At 34.2% G+C, this 19,872-nt stretch overlaps 2 protein-coding genes across 6 annotated transcripts in view; both read right to left on the reverse strand.

Moving 5' to 3' along the window:
* Position 1: 1 nt before the first annotated feature.
* LOC107038506 (translation initiation factor eIF-2B subunit alpha) lies at positions 2–5,395 on the reverse strand. Of its 2 annotated transcripts, XM_015257648.1 has the most exons (8): positions 5,098–5,395; positions 4,818–4,919; positions 3,053–3,192; positions 2,844–2,960; positions 2,212–2,324; positions 1,987–2,131; positions 1,459–1,584; positions 2–187 (listed from the first exon to the last, which is right to left on the reverse strand). In XM_015257648.1, the coding sequence occupies exons 1-8, from the start codon at positions 5,108–5,110 to the stop codon at positions 38–40; spliced, it is 906 nt and encodes a 301-aa protein (XP_015113134.1). In that variant the 5' UTR covers positions 5,111–5,395; the 3' UTR covers positions 2–37. The 2 variants fall into 2 exon arrangements, with proteins under 2 accessions (XP_015113134.1, XP_015113135.1); XM_015257649.1 differs by lacking the exons at positions 4,818–4,919; positions 5,098–5,395 and adding an exon at positions 4,334–4,563.
* A 6,831-nt stretch (positions 5,396–12,226) lies between these two features.
* Positions 12,227–19,872, reverse strand: part of LOC107038495 (voltage-dependent calcium channel subunit alpha-2/delta-3) — a 33,248-nt gene continuing 25,602 nt past the window's right edge. For all 4 annotated transcript variants that reach the window (XM_015257635.1, XM_015257633.1, XM_015257634.1 and 1 more), the window contains 5 exons: positions 18,296–18,438; positions 18,044–18,207; positions 16,722–16,918; positions 16,355–16,643; positions 12,227–14,718 (listed from right to left, as the gene is read on the reverse strand). In XM_015257635.1, coding sequence (XP_015113121.1) covers positions 14,439–14,718; positions 16,355–16,643; positions 16,722–16,918; positions 18,044–18,207; positions 18,296–18,438 — 1,073 coding nt within the window. In that variant the 3' untranslated portion in view covers positions 12,227–14,438. The remainder of the gene's footprint in view (positions 14,719–16,354; positions 16,644–16,721; positions 16,919–18,043; positions 18,208–18,295; positions 18,439–19,872) is intronic.

Raw genomic sequence — 19,872 nt, forward strand, 5'->3', positions numbered from 1 at the left:
GTTCTTTAAGATGTTTTTATTTTCCTCTTTTCTTTTATTATAAATAAAGTTTTATCAACTCGTCGCTCACTGCTGATGGTGTCATGATCCCAAGGTCGGTGAAGAGGAGATTTATGTATTGGGGCGGAGTGTAGTCGACCAGTGGATGCTCGTTTTGCAAGTTTTTCTCTCGGGTACTTGTTGTGTACTGAAATATTTCAAACATAATTGTGAATCGACATGATACATCATAATTCATTGATTCAAAGTTGAGTATAGAACGGACAAGTACATCATTTTACAAAAATTCTTGAAACTAAGGCATGTAGAAGGCATACTTTAAGGATATCCAAGTATCTTTTACAGTTTGTACAGACCATACTATAGATTCGAACATTTTCAATCGTCAAATTTTTCAATTCAATTGCGTGAGAAAAATTTAAAGAAGATCATGAATATTGAGCGTCATTAAAATTACATATTGCACGGAATTATGATTTTTTTAAACATTCGTTGTTTATAAATAAATAATTGTAATTGTTTAAACTTTCGGAAACCCTTTTTAGGCATGAAATCGATTTCTGGGAAAATTCTGAATATGTATAAATTTATTACGATTCCGAACAATGATTTTTACACTGAAAAATTGATTATTTATAAATTATGTATAGAAAATGCTCGTAATTTTTTAAAATTGCTATTTATAAATTATTTCATCAATCTTCCTCAAAAAGTAAACGTTCTAATTTTTTTCAGATTTTTAAAAAGTTTTCTAACGATTCAATATCGAGATTCAAATTCAGACCAGCAAAGTTTAAATAATAAAATCATTGTAAATAAAGAAAAGGGAGATTCTGCCCAAATTTCAAATTTATATCTCAACTTTGCACAAGTTAAATTACAAAGTTTTTTTTATGAAAAAACAAAAAAAATGGGAATATCTCGAAAACTTTGTATGAATGGATGTATATGTTTTGACTGATTTAGATAGAAGGCTTCGAAACGAATATTTTGAAAACAAAAAAATCGAAATCGGTCCTCTCGTTTTGAAGATATTGCGGAAAACGATTTAAAAACGAATCCCTTTTTCTCAAAGACTATTAGATCGATGGGGCTGAAATTTTGTACAGAGTTATTGCTCATTAAGACCTATAATCTAACAAAATTTCACATGTTTTAGAATTACTCTAGCCACTTAATTAGTCAATTTTGTAAAAATTTGTCACTGGTAAGGTGACGGTGGACATGCTCACATACAGACATGGTTGCCGAACTTCATATTTTTGAGTTTCAGACCATTCTACATCATTTCCAATCAAAATTAGAGAATGTCAAAATTGGATGATTACAGTGCTTCTTTTCGGAAGCAAAAATGATTAACATTTTGCCTCAGTTTTGATGATCAAATTTTGACGAAAACTTCCTGAGATCATGCTAATTAATCTATAGAAAATTTTTCAATTAATCATTTGAACTCACTTTGAACTCGTCTGGAAGATCAATTTCATTGAGAGGGTATATCCTGGAGAATTTGAAACTCTCAGTCAATACATAGAAAGGCTTTTTGATTTCTTTAGCACACATTGCTAGAGTGTACGTTCCGACCTGAAACAGAATACGTTTCCAGATTTTTTCTTGTTGAATAATAACAATTAATTATTGGAGTTATTGGAATAAAACCGTTTGCGCTAAACATCTCAACTTCAGATGAGCTTTTGAAAGATAACTAAATAGTTGATTTTAATTGCACTGTTTCATCATACGATTATGCATTCATCTCAGGAGTGGGGAATTTTAGGATATGATGTCAAGAGAGACGTCAAATCCATCCAATATTTTACCAGATGTTACTGGTGAAATATGAAATTTTCTGCGAAGACTATCTCTTATGCATTTCTGATCAAATCACTCATTCCTGAGAGGATGTCTTAATTACATCTTCCAGTTGTAAAGTGCCAACTCAAACTGTTTTACAGAAATCTGCGGGCGAATTCATTGCATACTGACTTTATTTATGACTCCACCACTCTCAGCGACACCTTCTGCACCCACCATCACCATATCCACTTGTTCCATGACGTAGCCCACAGCAGAGTCGAGAATTAGGATGCAGGAGACTCCCAACTCTGTTAAGTTTGCATACATCTCTTGTCTGTACGAGAAAAAATCATTTATAAAAGAAAAAGTTGTTATCGAACTTTAGGGAGAGTCAATTATGAATGGGGTGCTTACCCACTGTTATCTGGGGCCGAATACGTTACGTAGACCTGGAATATTTTGTGATTCGCAGCTGCTTCTTTCATTGCATGGAGAACAACTCGAGATTTCGAGTGTGTCAAAATTTTCTAAAAAGAAATTAAAAAATAAGGAAATATGGAAATCAATTCTCACGACTCTTTTAGTCATGTGATGATTCCAACAGTACATGGTACGATGCCAAGAATACAAAAAAAACTCGAAAAAAAACTCAGACTTGAAATTTTTACATTTTGAATCCATCCATAGAATTGCAAATGACAGGAGAAAGCTGTTGACGAGATAATCCCACAATAATTTTTAGGAGTCAACTGCAACTCTTATGAAAAAATACAGTTTTTCCACAAAAAAAATGCTTCAAACTTTGTAAACAATCACTTTTTAACATTATATGAATGTGTTGTAAAACGTATTGTCTGAATTTTAATTAATTAATTGAAAATTATTCGTAACAAATTAAAATTCTTCTTTGTGATAGAAAGAATTGTGATCTCCTCGAGGTCACGTCAACAATTTCCAACACTAAAAAGATCATTGCATTTCAATTTTTGGAGGAAAGGAACCCCACCGTAATCGAATTTCTCTGTAGATTTTCCCATTATACTTACACAACCATCGGTTATAAAATTAGCAGCAACTTTAGCGACTTTTCCTCGAGATGCCACCAATTTTTCATAGAACACTTTGCCCCGATGCAACATAATTCCTTTACATTCTGCAAAAGACTGTAAAAATAAATCATTTCTAAGAATTAATTTCCTCAAACTTACGAGATATAATGACAGGAAAAGAGTCGATAGAATTCTGGCGTCATTACCGGCGTGTCAAGAGTAGCCAATGTGATGAATCTAAGGAAAAGTTCAGCTCCTGAGGCAATTGATGTCACTGGGTAGTCCATGGATCTCATTGCATCTATCGCCTCTTGTAGGCGATATCGTAATTCTTGAACAGTTTCAGCTATGGATAAATGTAAAAAATTATTTTAATCATGGTAATTGTTAACACCTCAAAAAAATATCTCAATAGAATAATTTGTATAAAAAAATCAAATTCTATTGATTCGATCTATGAATAGGGAAAGGGGGGGGGGGGTAAAGTAGACTCCGTAAGGAAAAAAACGTGCTGCAACAATTTTTGTCTTCTGAAAAGAGTAGACTTATTCCCAGAAACTATCATCCAAATCCGCACGACGCGTCATCAAAATAGAAATAATCGGTTCATTGCGGGTAAAATGGACTCCCGATATTTTTCAATTTTTTTCGTTTTGCGAGACATCAAATTATGAGTCGAATTTTTTGGTGGAGTTTAATTGTCGCTGTCCAAATAATGACTCAGACTGAGCCCGGCAGTCACAAGGTTCAAATGGAAAAGTAGAGGGATAAATCTGTAACGAAGTGGTAAACTAGGATAAGTGCAAAAATGGAACTTTTTCAGGAAAATTAAAAAATTTGACCGCGTTTGAGAGACCTTTCAATTCAAGCAATAAATAAATTGTCAAAAAAATTACACTTATCCTAGTTTACCACTTCACCACTGAAATATAACAAGGATTTAATGGGAAGTTCAAAATAATTAGTGGAGGCAAATGATCAGAAAAATTATACGGAATAGGGAAGCAACAGTATCAAAAGGTTCAAATTGTAGGAGAGAGCAAAGAGATCTCAAACGTCAACGTGTGGTTAAAAAAAATAGCAATCAGAAAAACTCTTTTCACCCTTAACCCTATACGTTTCCAAGGATTCTTTACACTCTGAGTTGATTTGACCCTCAACTCTAAACGTTCTTGAAGGCCGTTGACCTCCAAGATCATTTGGTAGAACAGTTAGCAATAATCGTTTGTCTTCGAAGTTTATTTTGCTTCGCAGTTTCATTTTATTTCGCTCAACATTGAAAAATATTTTTTTGATAAAAAAAATGAAAAAAAAAAGAAGATGGGGGTCCACTTCCCCCCCCCCCTGCCCCTAAAGATAAATTTAAATTTCTTAAAAAAAATTAAAGTATATAGGATACCCGTACGCTACCTAAGTCGTCGAGCGTAGTGAGGCAAAATGAATTTTATATACCCGAAAAAAATTATTCATCATTGATAATGCCTTACGTGAATCCTGACTTTGACGAAAGTAAAAAATTAATCCATCATATTCTCCTTACGATTGTTGTCTTAAACAAAAGTTGCTCGTTTGACTAGACCATCCTGTAGATTCAGGGTATTCAAAAATATAAATTATTCATCACAAAAAGTTGACACGGGCGATAATTTTCGTATTAGGCATAAAGTTTTTATTCATTTTTTTCTATTCTTTTTAGATTTTTCCTACATTTTAATTTTAAGAAGTCGTATAGAGAGATCAAATTCGATTATTTTCTTTATTATAAAATATTTTCTTTGGAAATTATATTTTCTATTACAAAACACGTACAGAAAAACTACAGAATTGTTCAATAGAAAGTCAATCAAGTGTTCCAGTCAATGCTCTAGGTCTAGGAAAATATGTAAAGAAAAATTTATCTATTATATTTTACCCCTGATTTGGATTTTAAGCTCAAAATATGAACTGAAAAATGAAATAATTATGACTTACACTGAGAAAGCTCCAAAATCTTCAATAAGGTTCGAATCGCCGCCATACCAGCAGATACATCCTTCTCATTTTTGATAATGTGGTCAAAATATTGACAAATCTCTAAAGCCAAAATAAACATTGGTTTGATGAATTGATGATTTTTTGATATATATAAATAATTCGTTAAGATGAACATATTTATGCATATATCTCAACATTTCTCATCATCAAAGGGGAACTTTTATCAACTCCTTGCCAGTACATGAACATATAAGCATATGAACAAATTGAGACGTACCTCGTCGCTCCATTGCAATTTTTTTCTACCCACTATAACAAATCAATTAAAGTTATTCAATTACGCCGGAGATTACATCAACCCTCTGTTGCTCATATCGCCCCTATGTCAGAAGTGTAAACATTAGTTGAGGTTAGGAAGTAAGAACGTGCGACGCGGGGGATCACGTTAGGACTGGCGAAATTATTCCACCGAAATGAGTGGTGGGGGAATGGGAGTACTACACTTTCTGGTGGAACAATTTCGTCAGTCCTACTCATGGTGACATTGTCGAATACCGGTAATGTACCTCTGGAGCGTCATAAATTTCAAAAAGTGTCATAAACCTACTCATAAGGAAGGTTCAACTTAAACATCACGACGTTCAAAAGTTAGAGACACGCAGGCCGGATGATCACAAGGATACGGTCACGAGGGTCATGACGCGAGAAGGCCAGACGTTGCAAGAAATATACCTCGCAAGAATTATGCCTCCCAAGAGTCAAAAGTCGCAAGGGTTAAATCACACAGGCAAGGTAATCTGAAGAGTGGAACAACCAGAATGCTCGACCGAGGGACGTAGGCAGCGCAATGACAAGAAGGGTTCAACAATCATGAATACCAAAAAAAGAATCATGAAGGACCATTGGACACACAAAAAAACCTAAACGTAAATTACGTTTAAAAAGTCATCTTTTACGCTTGAAGTTGAAGCATAAATCACGCTCAAAATCGCCGTAAATTACGATTACATAAACGTAATTCGCGACGATTATGAGCGTAATTTACGATTGTAAAGTCGTAAATTACGATTTATAATCGTCGTAAACAATTATAAATATAAATTACGTTTTCATAAACATAATTTACAATTTCGCAATCGTAAATTACGCTCAAAATCGTCGTAAATGACGATGGTTTTTTCGTATTTTTGATATACGTAATTTACGTTTTGATAGACGTAAAAAACGCTTTGCTTAGGCATAATTTACGTTTTGCTAAATGTAAATTACGTTTTAATAAATGTAAAATACGCCTTGTTCAGGCGTAATTTACGTTTTTATTTTGACCATAGAATACGTTTTTTTAAAGCCTAAATTCCGATTTTCATGACGGAAAAAGGTGACCAGACATCATATTGACGTTAAGTGTAAACTACGTTTATCATAACGTAATTTACGTTTACATTTTTCTGTGCGTAAGGGTCAAATAGAAGAAGTTCGGATAATGCTTCGTGATTGTCCTGCTTGCTTGCCTCTCATTCTTGATCCTCGTGATTTTTAGACTTGCCTCTTCCGCAGGGGAAAGATAAATCAAAAGAAATAATTCGAAGGTGGTCGCCTTTGGCCTTTGTGGTTATTTGATCCTTGAAATTATCCACCCTGACTTTGTTGTTTGGCTCCAGCGTTAGTTTGGTCATTATGAGTTATAGTATGGTTATGACGTTTGATCCTCGCGAGATATGACTGTTGTGATGTTCACCCTCGCTTTACAGCCAACCGCTCGGCATGACCCTTGCGAAGGATGATTCTTGCGACATTTGACCCTTCCGATATAAAAAAAATCACGGTTTTGGTCATGTCAATGACCCTCCCGGCGCCAAATGCGTTTTCGACATGTCAAATAGCTTGAAAATCCCAGTTGTAATTTACCTAGTTTATGACAAGTCAGAAACCACGTAATTTACCTGAGGTAATGTACTTGCCCAACCCTGGACCTACTGTACGGAGTATGGGTGGAGGACAGTGAGCCCCCATTTGACCATTTCCACCATGGACGTGGACCAGGCTAGATTGTCCATATTCCTAGGTCAGTTCTGTATCGGCGACAGGGTTGGGTGTGTAAATTGAATTCCGGAAAAAGTAGACCAAGGGAAATTTTTAAGTTGGGTGGGTTTTAGCACGTTTTGGGTGTTTGGGCTATTTCCTAGTCTATTTTTTCCGCCTACCGTGTAAATTACGTTGGTAACTTACACTTTTTTTTACCCACGCAGTTTGCATAAATTACTTCAACGGTTTTTTTTACATTTTGGATATTACTTCGAAAAGCTTCCAATTTGCGGTTACTAGAATGTTTTATCTCATTTCGACTGACGAAGATACAGTATTGGACGCATAAATATAAAAAATAATATATTATGTCTCGAAGATACAGTATTGGACGCATAAATATAAAAAATAATATATTATGTCTCGAAGACAGATAAACCGCGAATGTTAACTTCACTTTGTTCGGTTAGATGGCGATTCTGGGTACTTGGGGCATAAAATATTATTTTATGTCCCTAGGACCGTAAAACTGCAATTCTGACATCTTTTCCCTCGGTTAAATTGCGGTTCCGTAGCCCAGAGACATAAAATATTGTATGTCACACGGCGATAAAATAATTTTCTGACTCATGTGATTGAAATTCTCGACTCTTCGACTCGGATTATAAAGCCACATTCGTCAGAAAATACTTCCATCGCTTGGTGACATAATGCACTATTACATCACGTGGTATGATTTACGGCATTTTCACACCTCCAAAAGAATAAATTTCACGAGGGCCAAACGTAGCAAAAAACCAAAGTCACAAGTCATCTCCATTATGAGAAAGACAATCCATTATCTGTTGAGCTTTATTGCATTCTCTACTTTATTATTTGGAGCCCCAGAAAAGCCCAATTGAACCTGACAAAACCACTTTGTTCTCAAGAGTTCAAAAAAGCTACCAAAGACATTTGAATTAGTTTTTTCCTGAAGAATGTTGAATGAGACAAGTTAATGTAAAGACAAAAGATGATGACGCAACGAATTCAATAGAGATTAATAAATATAAGGGTCATATACAATAAAGAAGTCCCCATGGTCATGAGGGTCACAAGGGTGACACTGCCTTGATTGAATGCATTTTTGACTGAAAATTCTTTTGTTGCAGATTTTGTTAACTGAATTTTTGCGATCGTTGTTGCAATTTTGTCAGAAAAAAATAAAATTTAATCAAAAAAATTTCCATTAAAATTGAGTTTTGTTGTTTTGATGTTGTAAATATAATCATTGAATTCAAATGTGGGAATGTGAGTGCATGAATTGGTATGTCAAGTATCTATACGAAGCTTTATGGAAATATTCGTATCTTGAAAAACAAAGATTGAAATGCTTATATCCCAAAAACTAATTGAGAGGGAATTTTTTCTTAATTTTTCCCGTATTCTCGGGGGAATAGTATCTTACTAATTCTTGACAGTATCTTACATTGCAAGTACATAAAGTGGGGGGATTTGGGCGAGTGGAGAGCTTGCATAAGCCTACACGACTCTCGATAAAAAAAACATACATAAGCCTATTTCCCCACTTCATGCATGTGTAACGTATACTATTTTTTGACAAAAGCTGTATGAAAAAGTCCTCAAATGTAACCAAGAATGTATCAAATATACCCAGAAAAAAACTTCTTTGAATCAAAAAACCGGACTTATTTGAAAATCATAATTATTCATATGAGAAATTTTTTTTTCATCTGAGGAAAATTGAGTTGTAGTCTATAAAGTATCTATGAAGATTTCATAGGTTTTTTTTTAATCATGAAAGAATTGATTAATTTCCAAAAAAAAAATTAAGACCAGAAAAATTGCACATAAAGACAAAATTTCATTTCCTAAAGTTAGTGGCTAGAAAAGTTTCCTGAAATTGATTTTTAAAAATTGAAAAGTTTCCTGACATTGAATTAAATAAAAATTGATAAATATACTGTTTTGCACTAACCAAGCATGCAGCCTGAGTGACCGTTGTGAACGCTGTGATACGAATTATACACCAACATTAATGCACATTGAACCGTAGACCGATGTTTCTAGTTAGAACAGTCGTTAAAATAAAGACGGCACGTGATTGGTCAGAATCCTTACGACTAGGCTGACCTCCGGTATGTGATATGGCGGCACTGCTATGAGCTCTCAAAATAACGTTAACAAAAGTGTCCTTTTTTTAACAAATTAAAAAAAGCGTACTTTTTTACACAGCTTTTTTTCACAAGTTAAAAAAGGTGGAATTTTTTTAACTACTCTAGAATACACCCAAAAAGACCCACGTTACACACGAAGAGTAGTGAAAAAGAGTGGACTTTTTCATGCATGTGTGTCAAAAAATATATGTCAAAGAGCGGCGCCAAAGGAATCGTAATCAGCCCTCTGGTTAGCCCAGCGCCGCTGGATTAAACCGAGCGCGCTGTTGCTACTCTCGCTCTTACCGCTATGCACGCATTTCAAGTGTGGCAGTGAATGTAGCAACATTGTAGCTCGAACGGTCGACAGGGAGGGTTCACTCGCACCGGGCGGCGCGGCGCCGCTTTTCTGTCCGCCCAACATTCCTTTTTGTTTTTTAGCTAAACAAATTTCCTGAGAAGAAAAGGACAACCTCAGCGCTTAACAAAAGGATTGAACAAGGAATTCTAATTTTTTTTAGAATTTTCAGACGTCGAAAAATACGCTAGAATATAAAAAAACGAAAATAAGTGGCGTCGCCCTCATTGAGCGAGTGATCGAAGGTTGAGGATTAAATATGAAATATCGCTGGTCAAGACTCAAAAAAATATTACCCCAAGTTTCTTGTAATAGTAAATAGTATTAATTAATGGTAATAATAATATACAAGTGTTTTTTCTCTTCTTCTCTGATGTAATAGCATCTCATACTATCATTACTGATCTCTCGTCTCAATGGAAAGTTTTTCTTCAATTAAAGGATAAGTTTTGGGCCATGACACGATTCGGGCATAAATCATTGTTAAGGGGCGCCTGTGCATAAGTTTATAACTGAAAAACCATATCGATATGCAATTTTTAGGCAGGTATTAGGACAGATGCGTAGTCTTCAGTAGTTGATGTTCTTCCTTTTGAAGAATATACATAAACCACCGTGTTGTTATGTAAGGAATTTGCATAAAAAAATACTTCAAACGTGATATCTCAAAACCTATCATATGAGAGACGTCTGTGGAGTGACCGGGTAGTTTCTCGATATTTTCGTCCATCTATTAGTAACAACTGATCCAAGTAATCTGTTTCTGTAATGATCAAATTTTCAAGTATGGAAAAATCGCACAGACATGCTCTATAGCCCATTCAAACCCATCGTGTGTCTATAGAAATAATTTCTATAGCAGCTGAAACTTTTGCAATTTCATGAGCCTCAATTCTGCTCGTTTAGTAATAACATTCATATGTAATTTAGGAAATTTTCCAAGTCCCAATAGTTATAGAAATCATTTCTGCAGACACACTGTGTACAGAAGTTCCGCCAATATAATTATATAGAACATCCCTAGGCTATCTTTTCCTAGTGGAGTGTGGGCCAAATTGAAACAGTCGAAAATGACTGTTTCAAGCAAAAAAAGTTTTTTTTTGTGAATATTTTCTTTTATCAATTTTTGTTTATCAACTTTTTATTATACTTGAGAGTACTAATGAGAATAATAATTTTCTATTCAGTATAATGAAAAAATATTGAGAAGTTTTGACGGGAGAAGATTTTGGTAATAGATTAATTGGAAAGAAAATGAAAGAGCAAAATTCAAAGTCCAGAGGAAGACCCAGAGGGGGAAAAAGGAAAATGTGATACTGAATTTCAATCGAATGAAGAAAAAAAAGTGTAATCGGTCTACTCTAATCAATTAAATTATAAGACGAATACAAAATTATTATTCTCATCAGTTCTCCCAATAATAAAAAAATTTGATAGAAAAAAATTTAACAAAAAATTTTTTTTTTGTTTGAATTGCGTCAAACAGTCATTTTTTGACTGTTTCATTTTCCCCTACTTATTTCATTCAAAGAGCTGCAGTTGTTACAATTTTCAAAATTTCGCAGAACTGTCCTCCGATAGTCGATTTGATCGACCATATTAATAACTGTGTCCAGTTCAACGATGAAGTTGATCGAATGAATAGATTTCCAAATATCGTATTATCAGGAATGTTCATCGTATTTTTTATGCAAATCCCTCAAATGACCTTGTCGATGATGTATATTTTTATATTAGAGAAATAGATTCTCTGTGTGCAAAACCTCCACCAAAAAATTTGAATATTGGGTTATTTGAGGTATACTCTTATGCATACCCATCAAAACTATTCTTTTTCATCTCCCTTGGAGTATCAACTTCCCGTAATACGATGTATACAGAAATATAAGAGTTGATACAACAATATAAGCACGATGTATTTTTGTTTGTTTTGTTTTCCTCACGAGGAATAATTTTAATGGATTTTTAATAAATTACCCCACTTTATAAACTGTTCTTCTTAGTCTCGGCTTATTCACCTATCCTCAATTATTCTATACAACATGTTAGTCGATATTCAAGATAACAACAGCCAAACTCGGAATAAATTACATGGGAAAACATAATTTTTCATTTTTTTTACATTTTCATCATTTTTTGTTTTTTTTTTTACTTTGGCCCAGCTTTTTAAACGCATTCGTACAAATGCCGCAATGTTAGTATACAATTATTGAGTTGCATTAGTTCCTTAAGAATTTGTCATTACGGTTATTATTGTTTATTTATTTATTTAGTCATTTATTTTTTTGTGATTTTTTTTGGATTTTTCGTTATTATGCAAAATACTCTTATGCATCTCAGGTAGTCTGTAAAAGATAACAATCACAAAAAAGCCATAGTATTATAATAATAGTTTTTTTTGTATTATTTCTTTAGTTCTTTTTACCATTTGTTCCTCAGCGATTGTTTGCATAAAATGACAGAGAATGCAGTTTGATGTTTCTTATTGTCCTCCGAATGTCTCTTCACCCTCTTGAAATATTATTCCATACAGAAAAACCAGATATATGAATAATATATATCTTCTCGTTAGCACGAATTATCGTTTTTTTTTGTTTTTCTTCTGTATTTTATTTAAATTCTAAAATACACATCAATGTGACTTGCGCGCTTGTTATTTCTCATGTTTTTTAATTTTTGTTTAAATGCATTCCTTTTTTCTTATGTTTCATCGCCTTCACGGCATATATTTGTTACAATGGAGATAATGAAAACTGATGAATTATTGTAGATGTATCAACTGTATTTTTTAATCATTTTTTGTGAGTTTGTTACGTCACGAAAATACACGGTGACTTTTATTACATTTTACGTTTAACTGATCTTTATTTTTTTTTCTTTCATCGAAAAGGTAAGTCTTCTCAAGGAAAATGTGTCTTCATTATTTCTTCATCGATTCTTCCCCTCCTTCACTCTGTTCAGTTTCTGCTCTTTTGTTTTTCATTAAAAGTTTATATCGTTATTTGTATAATTATTATCGCCTACAGTTTTTCGCTTATAATTATTGAGAATGTAGGGATTCCCGGAACATATAGTAGATTTGTTTCATGAAGTTACATGTTTTATTTTGTCATTTTATTTTTGTTTTTACACTCTTTCGCACCTGGAAGTTTTTCTGTGATAGCCGATATGTATTTTCGAAGTTCAACATGTATGTTTTGTTTTCCACTTTTTATTAATTCAAGTTTTCTCAATCTTTTGCCACAATATTTACCCCATTTTGTGGTTTTTCTCTCTTCATTCCTCCAATACGCATCTTCGTAAATCCACTTTAAGAAAGGCCGTTTCGTGGAAGACACAGTAAAAAATGGTCTTGTAATAGAATAATTGTTAATTCAAACTAAAAAATGAAAGGAAAAACGTATTTAATTTGTTTGTTTTTATACATTAAGAACAACGCTATCTCATTCGTAACATTATAAATACGATCATTCGGGTCATCTCTGAACAATATAACCATTTTTTTATTTCATCATCTTTTAGATTAATGAAATATCCAGAGTCCTTAGAACTTTGGATATAAATATATCAATCGTCATCAATCCAAGTTTAAATAATTGCAAGAATTTCGCTCACTGGGGTTTTTTAATAAATGGCTCGGCCACTACTATTGAATTTAACCATTGCAAATCAATGCCATTGATCCTAATGTTTTTTCAATTTACGTTTTAATTTAAAATAACTCATTTCAAACACTTTTTTCTATTTTTTTAATCATTTAATTTAATTAATTTAAGTATTCTTCTCTTCTTTCTCTTGATAAATCATGAGTGCGTCAACAATTAACAGCAAATAAAAACGCCGGCGTACGTATTTATATGTATATATCTTTATACTATCAACTAAAAATAAAAGATAATTCTCTCGATTGACATTTTTTTTATTTTTTTTCAGATTTATCTCTCGAAACCCAGAGGTAGTCTATACGCAATATCCATTTTCGCAAATACAATTATAATGATCGAATGTTATGGGGTTATTCGATTCTTTATTGCTTATTTAAAGTCTATAAATATGTGATGCAGTGATAAAATGAGATGAGTCCATCATTTCGATGAACTCAATTTCTGAAAGTGAAGCGGTAAGAGCAAAAATTTTGTAGGGACCCATTTTGTAGCTCTTCAATTGCCTTCACAGAAAAAGGTTCTCACAGAAATTTTGCTCTCTCCTTTCAATTTCGAGATATTAAAAATCGCGATTCAAGTACTTGAAATTAGTTTTCGATTAATACCTTTGAATCGAAGAGAGATAGTAAATTTTAGCCATAACCCTTAAAATTATACCCACCAAAAACTAATTTCGAAGTTGAGTCAATTCAATTCGTTTCACTACTTCATCACCAATATATAGTTATATCCCCATAAATTCCGTCAGCTCCCAAAAAGGGATATTGCGTGGGGACTAAGGCGCGGATTAACGAGCTACGCCCGTTGCAATCCCCCAGTTATTGAATAACTGCCTCAATCTCATCGAAATAGTCGCCACTCTCTATCATTCTCCATAAATAAAACCTATAAAAAATTGTACTATTCATTAAATATTATTAAACCTCATAAAACCCAAAGACAAGAATAAAAAACATTTGTTTTGTCGACTATTGCGCAAGCAAAATATCTTGCAGCCGAACGGTATTGTCTAAACATTGTTTGAGCCGTTTTATGCATTTATTTAATTACTTATTTTATTTATTTATCATTCATCTTCTTTACCACGAACGGATCAAGAGGGTAATGCGTCGTACTCAACGGACGGCGAATCAATCCCGATATTATAATTATCCTCTTCGAATAAAAAATTCCCCTTTTTTCATCAATTTGATAGTCGATCAAATAATTTTTTGCCTTTTTCTTCAAAATCAGCAGCTTCTTCCACATAATTTCACTGTAAATCCAAACTCATTCCAGACATTCGTCAATAAACTAACTGAACAAATAATTTTTTCTTCTTCCATTAGACTCAACTTCCTCGCGTTTAAATGGAGGTAAATAAAAAAATTTCAATTATTCTTCATCGTTGTAACCGTACTTCTTAAGCATTGAGTCACGTGAAGTAGATTGAAATAACAGCGATAATAAGACTGTAGGATATGCAGAGTCGGCTGGCATTGCCACAGTATTTGATCTCCATCTCTTCGGGATGGTAATTGATGCATTTTGGGGGTCGTCTGCGGTAGAGACTTTCCCTCCTTGCTGTGCAGGCATTTGAGTCAGTTAGTGCCTCGATGGGTTCGATACTCAGTTGTTTGCTGCCGCAGGGACAAAGGGTGTCGACGACTAGGAGGATGAGATTCGTGTGAACGATTTTTTGGACGCTAAAGGGTCTGGAAAACATTTAAAATGCAATCAATGAATATGCAGGATAATATTTATGTGAGAAGTGAGTTTGGGGTAAGATATCATATTCCTTCTAAAGGCGAAGAAGTCACGTATGAAAAAATTTAATAGAAAATCGGAACGAATTGGCTAGACAATTCTATTGGATTGCTATTGCACTTTCTATTAGTTTTTGGCCGATTCTATTGAAATGTAGAATCGAAAATATTCTAGAGAAAAAGTCAATAGAACTCGATTTTCCTATATGCAACTTCCTCTATTGAGATATATTCTATAGAATTTACTCGGCCCAAATTAAAAAAAAAAATTGAATAACTTGAATTTTCAACATTATATCTGTGACGTGTGGAGCATCCACACGTCGGAATTGTTTAATCAATATTTTAATAACAAAAGTATTTGCGGGTCCGATGCTGAATAAGCAGTCACACGGTGTAACAAGAGTCAACCTGAGCTCTTTGACGGTAAAACCGTGGGAGTGCTTATCAAGCATTTTGGATTTGCAACCGCCTTGCGACTCTGCTCCAAGGCAGAGTACGGTGGGAGGCCGAAATGTCCAGACGTTGGCCTTCTCCAAAAATCTAGATCCGCGTACGCCGTACCCATTTAACCCATTTTGTCGTGTAACCTTCCTATTAGTTAATTATATTCTCATGATTGGATAACTTGGAGTGTTACTGGTTATTTGGGAGGAGAACCATTCCTAAATCTCCCTTCCCGATTAGTTTCCCCGTGAGCTGACGATCCGTAAGCTCACCGGTATCGCTAGCTAGGCGAAAGGGTCAACTGACGACCCGTGGATTTTAAGATACAACTAATAGTGTACTAAAATCCCAAACGTCACATATCACTTTTTATTTTTCTCATCTTTTTTTCAGTAACTCTTATAATCAAAACATGTATTTTGAGCCGTCATCAACTTGGGTTTCGTCCGAGATCTATTTTATTTTTTACTGTTTCTCCTCAAAATTCCACGAATTTGGTCAAAACACCCCAAAACGACTTCCCTTATGGATTAAAAAAATATGTAACATATGAGAATACATTTAAATTCATTTCATACTGTTTATAATTCAAGTCAATCAACGCCATTTTGGAGTATGTTGACGAAATTCGTGGAATTTTGAGAAGAAAAAATTGAAAAAAAAATTAGAACAAAACCCAACTTGTATGACGGCTCAAAATATTTATTTTGATTACAAGAGTTACTGAAAAAAATACGAGAAAAATAAAACGTGACATAATTTTGTCAATTCAGGTTTTTCAACTTTTTTTTTGAAAATTCGGTATTATGAGCACCTACGGCTTGGAAAAAAAAATTACTCATAGTATTCTTATACATGGCAGAAAATCTAAATTTTGACGTATCATAAATCAAAATCGGATGAATACAACTGGAGTTATTGAAAAAAAAACGAAAAAACAGAGAAAAAATCATATCTCCGAAATGGACTATTAAAAAAATCTGAAAAAATTGAGAGATAGTTTTTCTAGTCCCCCAATCGTAGAAAAAATCAAGATCAATTTCCAAGAGGGTGAGGGTCAGCCGTTGACTCATTTGACATGGAATACCTCATTTAAATTCTGGGTATAAAGTGAATCGTTTAATAATCAGTTACGTACCTCTCGCAACCTGTGACATGACAATTAGTCAATTTACCCTTTAAGGGATTACTCTGGCCACTGGTATTGAGCCTTTCAGGCTGGAGAATGTATAAATCGGTTTTCTTCTCACACGTGCGCAGTTTGTTGAGCACATATGGAGGTGATGTGGCATGAGCTGGAGATGCGGTGGGCACAGATGCTGGATATTGGAGGATCTTGTCACTCTCGGCTGCGGGACGATCTTCTGACAGATTTGGGGGATAAATCTCGTCGAGAGTCTCCTCTTCGTCTCTGACTTCAGTGTCGTCTGCACGAGACATAATTTATTTTTATGAATGATGTTGCACAGACTGGCGTGATAATGAGGGGAATCAGGAATATTTACCACGTTGTTCATCTCCAGGCCATCCCAACGCAGGAGTGATTGATTCGTATAGGTTTAGCCTGAGGAACGAGGCCCAAAGTAGGCCGAGTGCTGATCCCATCGTCTTCAGGATCGATTGGGAAACACTTCTCGGTGCCCCTGATAAATATGACTCCTGGGGTGAGCAGACGCCCTGATAATCCACCACTGTAACTTTGCTGATGGGAGAGAGTGAAACGATTAATGCATGAAGTTGGGGAGAAGAGAATGTAACAACTCATTACTGTTTATCAACTCTGAGGTGGTAGAACGCAAATGTGACTCCTTTGTTAATTATTTTCATCTATACAAAAGATTTTTTGTAATACCTGACTCAAAAGTGCACTTTCCAAAACGGTTTAGTGTGCGTAAAGCGGTTGTTTTCCGCACGGCATTGAACTTTACGCACCCGTGCACAAGAACAACCAGTTTACCCCCACTAGCGTTCCGAACAATGAACTCGGCAGGTATCACAAAAAATAGGATGTGTTACACGGGTGTGCGAAAAAGTGCAACTTTATGCGCTAGTAACACAATATCACAGACAAGAAAAAAAATAATAGAAAACCTAGCGAATTCGTTGGAAAATTCTATTGGATTTATATTGAACTTTCTATTACGTTTTGACCGATTCTATTGAAATGTTCAATAGAAAATATTCATCAGAAGAAGTCAATAGAATTCGATTTTTCTATATAACTTATTCTTTTGGATATTTTCTATAGAAATTCCTCGGCTCAAATGTTCTAAGTTTTTTAAATTTTCTTTTTCTTTTTTTCTCATTAAGAAAATCAAACAAAAAAACTTAGAAAATTTGAGCCGAAAAAATTCTATCGAAATAGCATATTGTGTTACAAGTGCATAAAGAACCACTTTTTCGCACGCACGCTTAACACATCCTATTTTTCGTAATACCTGCCGGGTTCTCTGTTCGAAACCGTAGTGGGGGTAAAGTGGTTGCTTTTGTGCACGGTGTGCGTAAAACAACCACTTTACACACACTAAACGGTTTCGAAAAGTGAACTTTTGAGGCAGGTATTACAAAAATATCTTTTTTGACCCGTAGGAGGTGTGCAGCGCTACCCTCCCAAGGGTCAAAAAACACTTCTCACGAGTGTCCAACCCTATTTTTCCGCGCAACGTGTGGAAACTGAGATTTTGCGCACTTTCGTTGCGTAAAATTTCACTTTTCGCACACGTGCTGAAAAAATTGATCTGGAATTCCATCCAATAATTTTACCAGAACGTTGATTCAGTTATCTTCATTCCGTGAATGAATGAATGAATTGAATTGATGAAGTTACCGATAAATTTTATCCTGTACAAGTGAATCCATGATGGTCCCGTCAATCTCTCCAAAGAATTTCCCTGTGTGTTCATGGCGTTCACTTATTATAATGAATCCGCTATTATCCAAAATATAGCAATCAAGCTCTTCAGAGGCGCAATTCTTCTTGCAATTTGAACACTGCAATTGTAAGGAAGGAAATGGTCATGTTATCAAAGTAAAAAATGAATTTAATTTTAACGGAAATTTATCATTTTTTTTGTGATACCGTGGAAGTAATATTCATGAAATGAGTCGCCAGAGACGAATGCTGGAATTGGAGGCCGACCACAGCCGCTGGTGCTTTGTGGCCGTTTCTCATCTCGACATAAACCGCATGCGTTGCTGTTACCAGAGGCTCCGAGAGCTCCGCTAATTAAATGGAAATTAATTTTTAGTAAAAACAATCGACCCTGGTGAACTGTTGGAAAAAAATTGGCGGTTCTGCATTTTTTCGAAATTGCGAAAAGAGAATGGCAATATAAGGTTTTCATAATGAGATCACGCACGGAAAAATTTAATAGAAAAACCTAGCGAATTCGCTAGACAATTCTAGTAAACTTTCTATGACTTTTTGCTCAAGACTATTGAAATGTTCAATAGAAAGTATTCTATAGATTTTCTATAGAATTTTCTCGGTTCAAATTTTCCAAGTTTTTTTCATTCTATTTTTCTTAAGCCGAAGAAATTCTATAGAAAATATCTTAATAGAATAAGTTGTGGAGAAAAATCGAATTCTATTTACTGTTTCTATAGAATATTTTTTATTTACCATTTCAATAGAATTATCAAGTGAAATCACTAGATTTTTCTATGAAGTTTTTGCATACGTGACATCAAATTTACAAATTTTCAAACTTATTCACGATATTATGGCCGTGTTGTTCTATCCAGAAGTAGAGAAATAGCACAAAAATTCAGTAATAACGTGATTAAAAGCCAAGCATAACATCCTTGTTGATAAGGCAATCATTTTCGAAATGAGTGATCCCAGAAGAAAAGATGTCAGAAGATCGATCTTGCAGCTGAGAAAATTTCCTACAAAAATGGCTTTCTGATGATTTCTCCTTACCCTACTAAATCCCTAGAAATGTCAATAATCAACTAATATGTCTGAATGAATTGTGCCGATATTTACCATAGCTTTGTCATCCAATGTAGAAAGCATTACAGCCACCCATACCTTAACAAAATATTTGTAATTCTCAACAAATTCGACAGAATTCATCATATTCAAATGGTGTTATCTCACTCATGGGGGATTTCAGTAGGAATTAATAGAAAACATTTTTGTTTTGGAAGTGTCACAGCACCAAGAGAGATCTGCTTACATTATGTTCTGAAATCGCTCGTCTTGGAACATAATAATTTGAAGATTAAAAGAATAATTATAAAAAGTTTAATTGTTTCTGTGAGTGTCTTCCGCAAAATTCGCTCAAATTCACAACAATTTATAAGAGGTATTCCATGTCAAATGAGTCAATGGCTGACTCTCATCCTCTTGGAAATTGATTTCAATTTTTTTTACGATTAGGGGCCTAGAAAAACCATTTTTTCAAATTTTTTCGACAGCACATTTCGGAGATAAGATTTTCTCTTTGTTTTTTCATTTTTTTTTCTATAACTCGGGTTTTATTCAGTCAATTTTTATTCATGATGCGTCAAAATTTTCCATTTTCTACCATCTGTAAAAAGACTTCAGGTAATTTTTTTTTCAATCCCTAAGTGCTCATAACACCGAATTTTCAAAAAAAAATGGAAAAACTTGAATTTTCAATATTATGTCACCTTTTATTTTTCTCATCT

This window comes from Diachasma alloeum, unplaced genomic scaffold (assembly GCF_001412515.2).
Source record: "Diachasma alloeum isolate Michigan unplaced genomic scaffold, Dall2.0 Dall_scaffold_00284, whole genome shotgun sequence".
Lineage (NCBI taxonomy): Eukaryota > Metazoa > Arthropoda > Insecta > Hymenoptera > Braconidae > Diachasma > Diachasma alloeum.

Bases quoted from the DNA above. Each gene is read 5' to 3' on its own strand.
- LOC107038506 (XM_015257648.1), bottom strand. The intron at 2,325-2,843 runs GTAAGTATAATG...ATTTCTTTTTAG, and splicing joins ATTTTATAACCGATGGTTGT to AAAATTTTGACACACTCGAA. The intron at 1,585-1,986 runs GTCAGTATGCAA...ATTCTGTTTCAG, and splicing joins GTGGTGGAGTCATAAATAAA to GTCGGAACGTACACTCTAGC.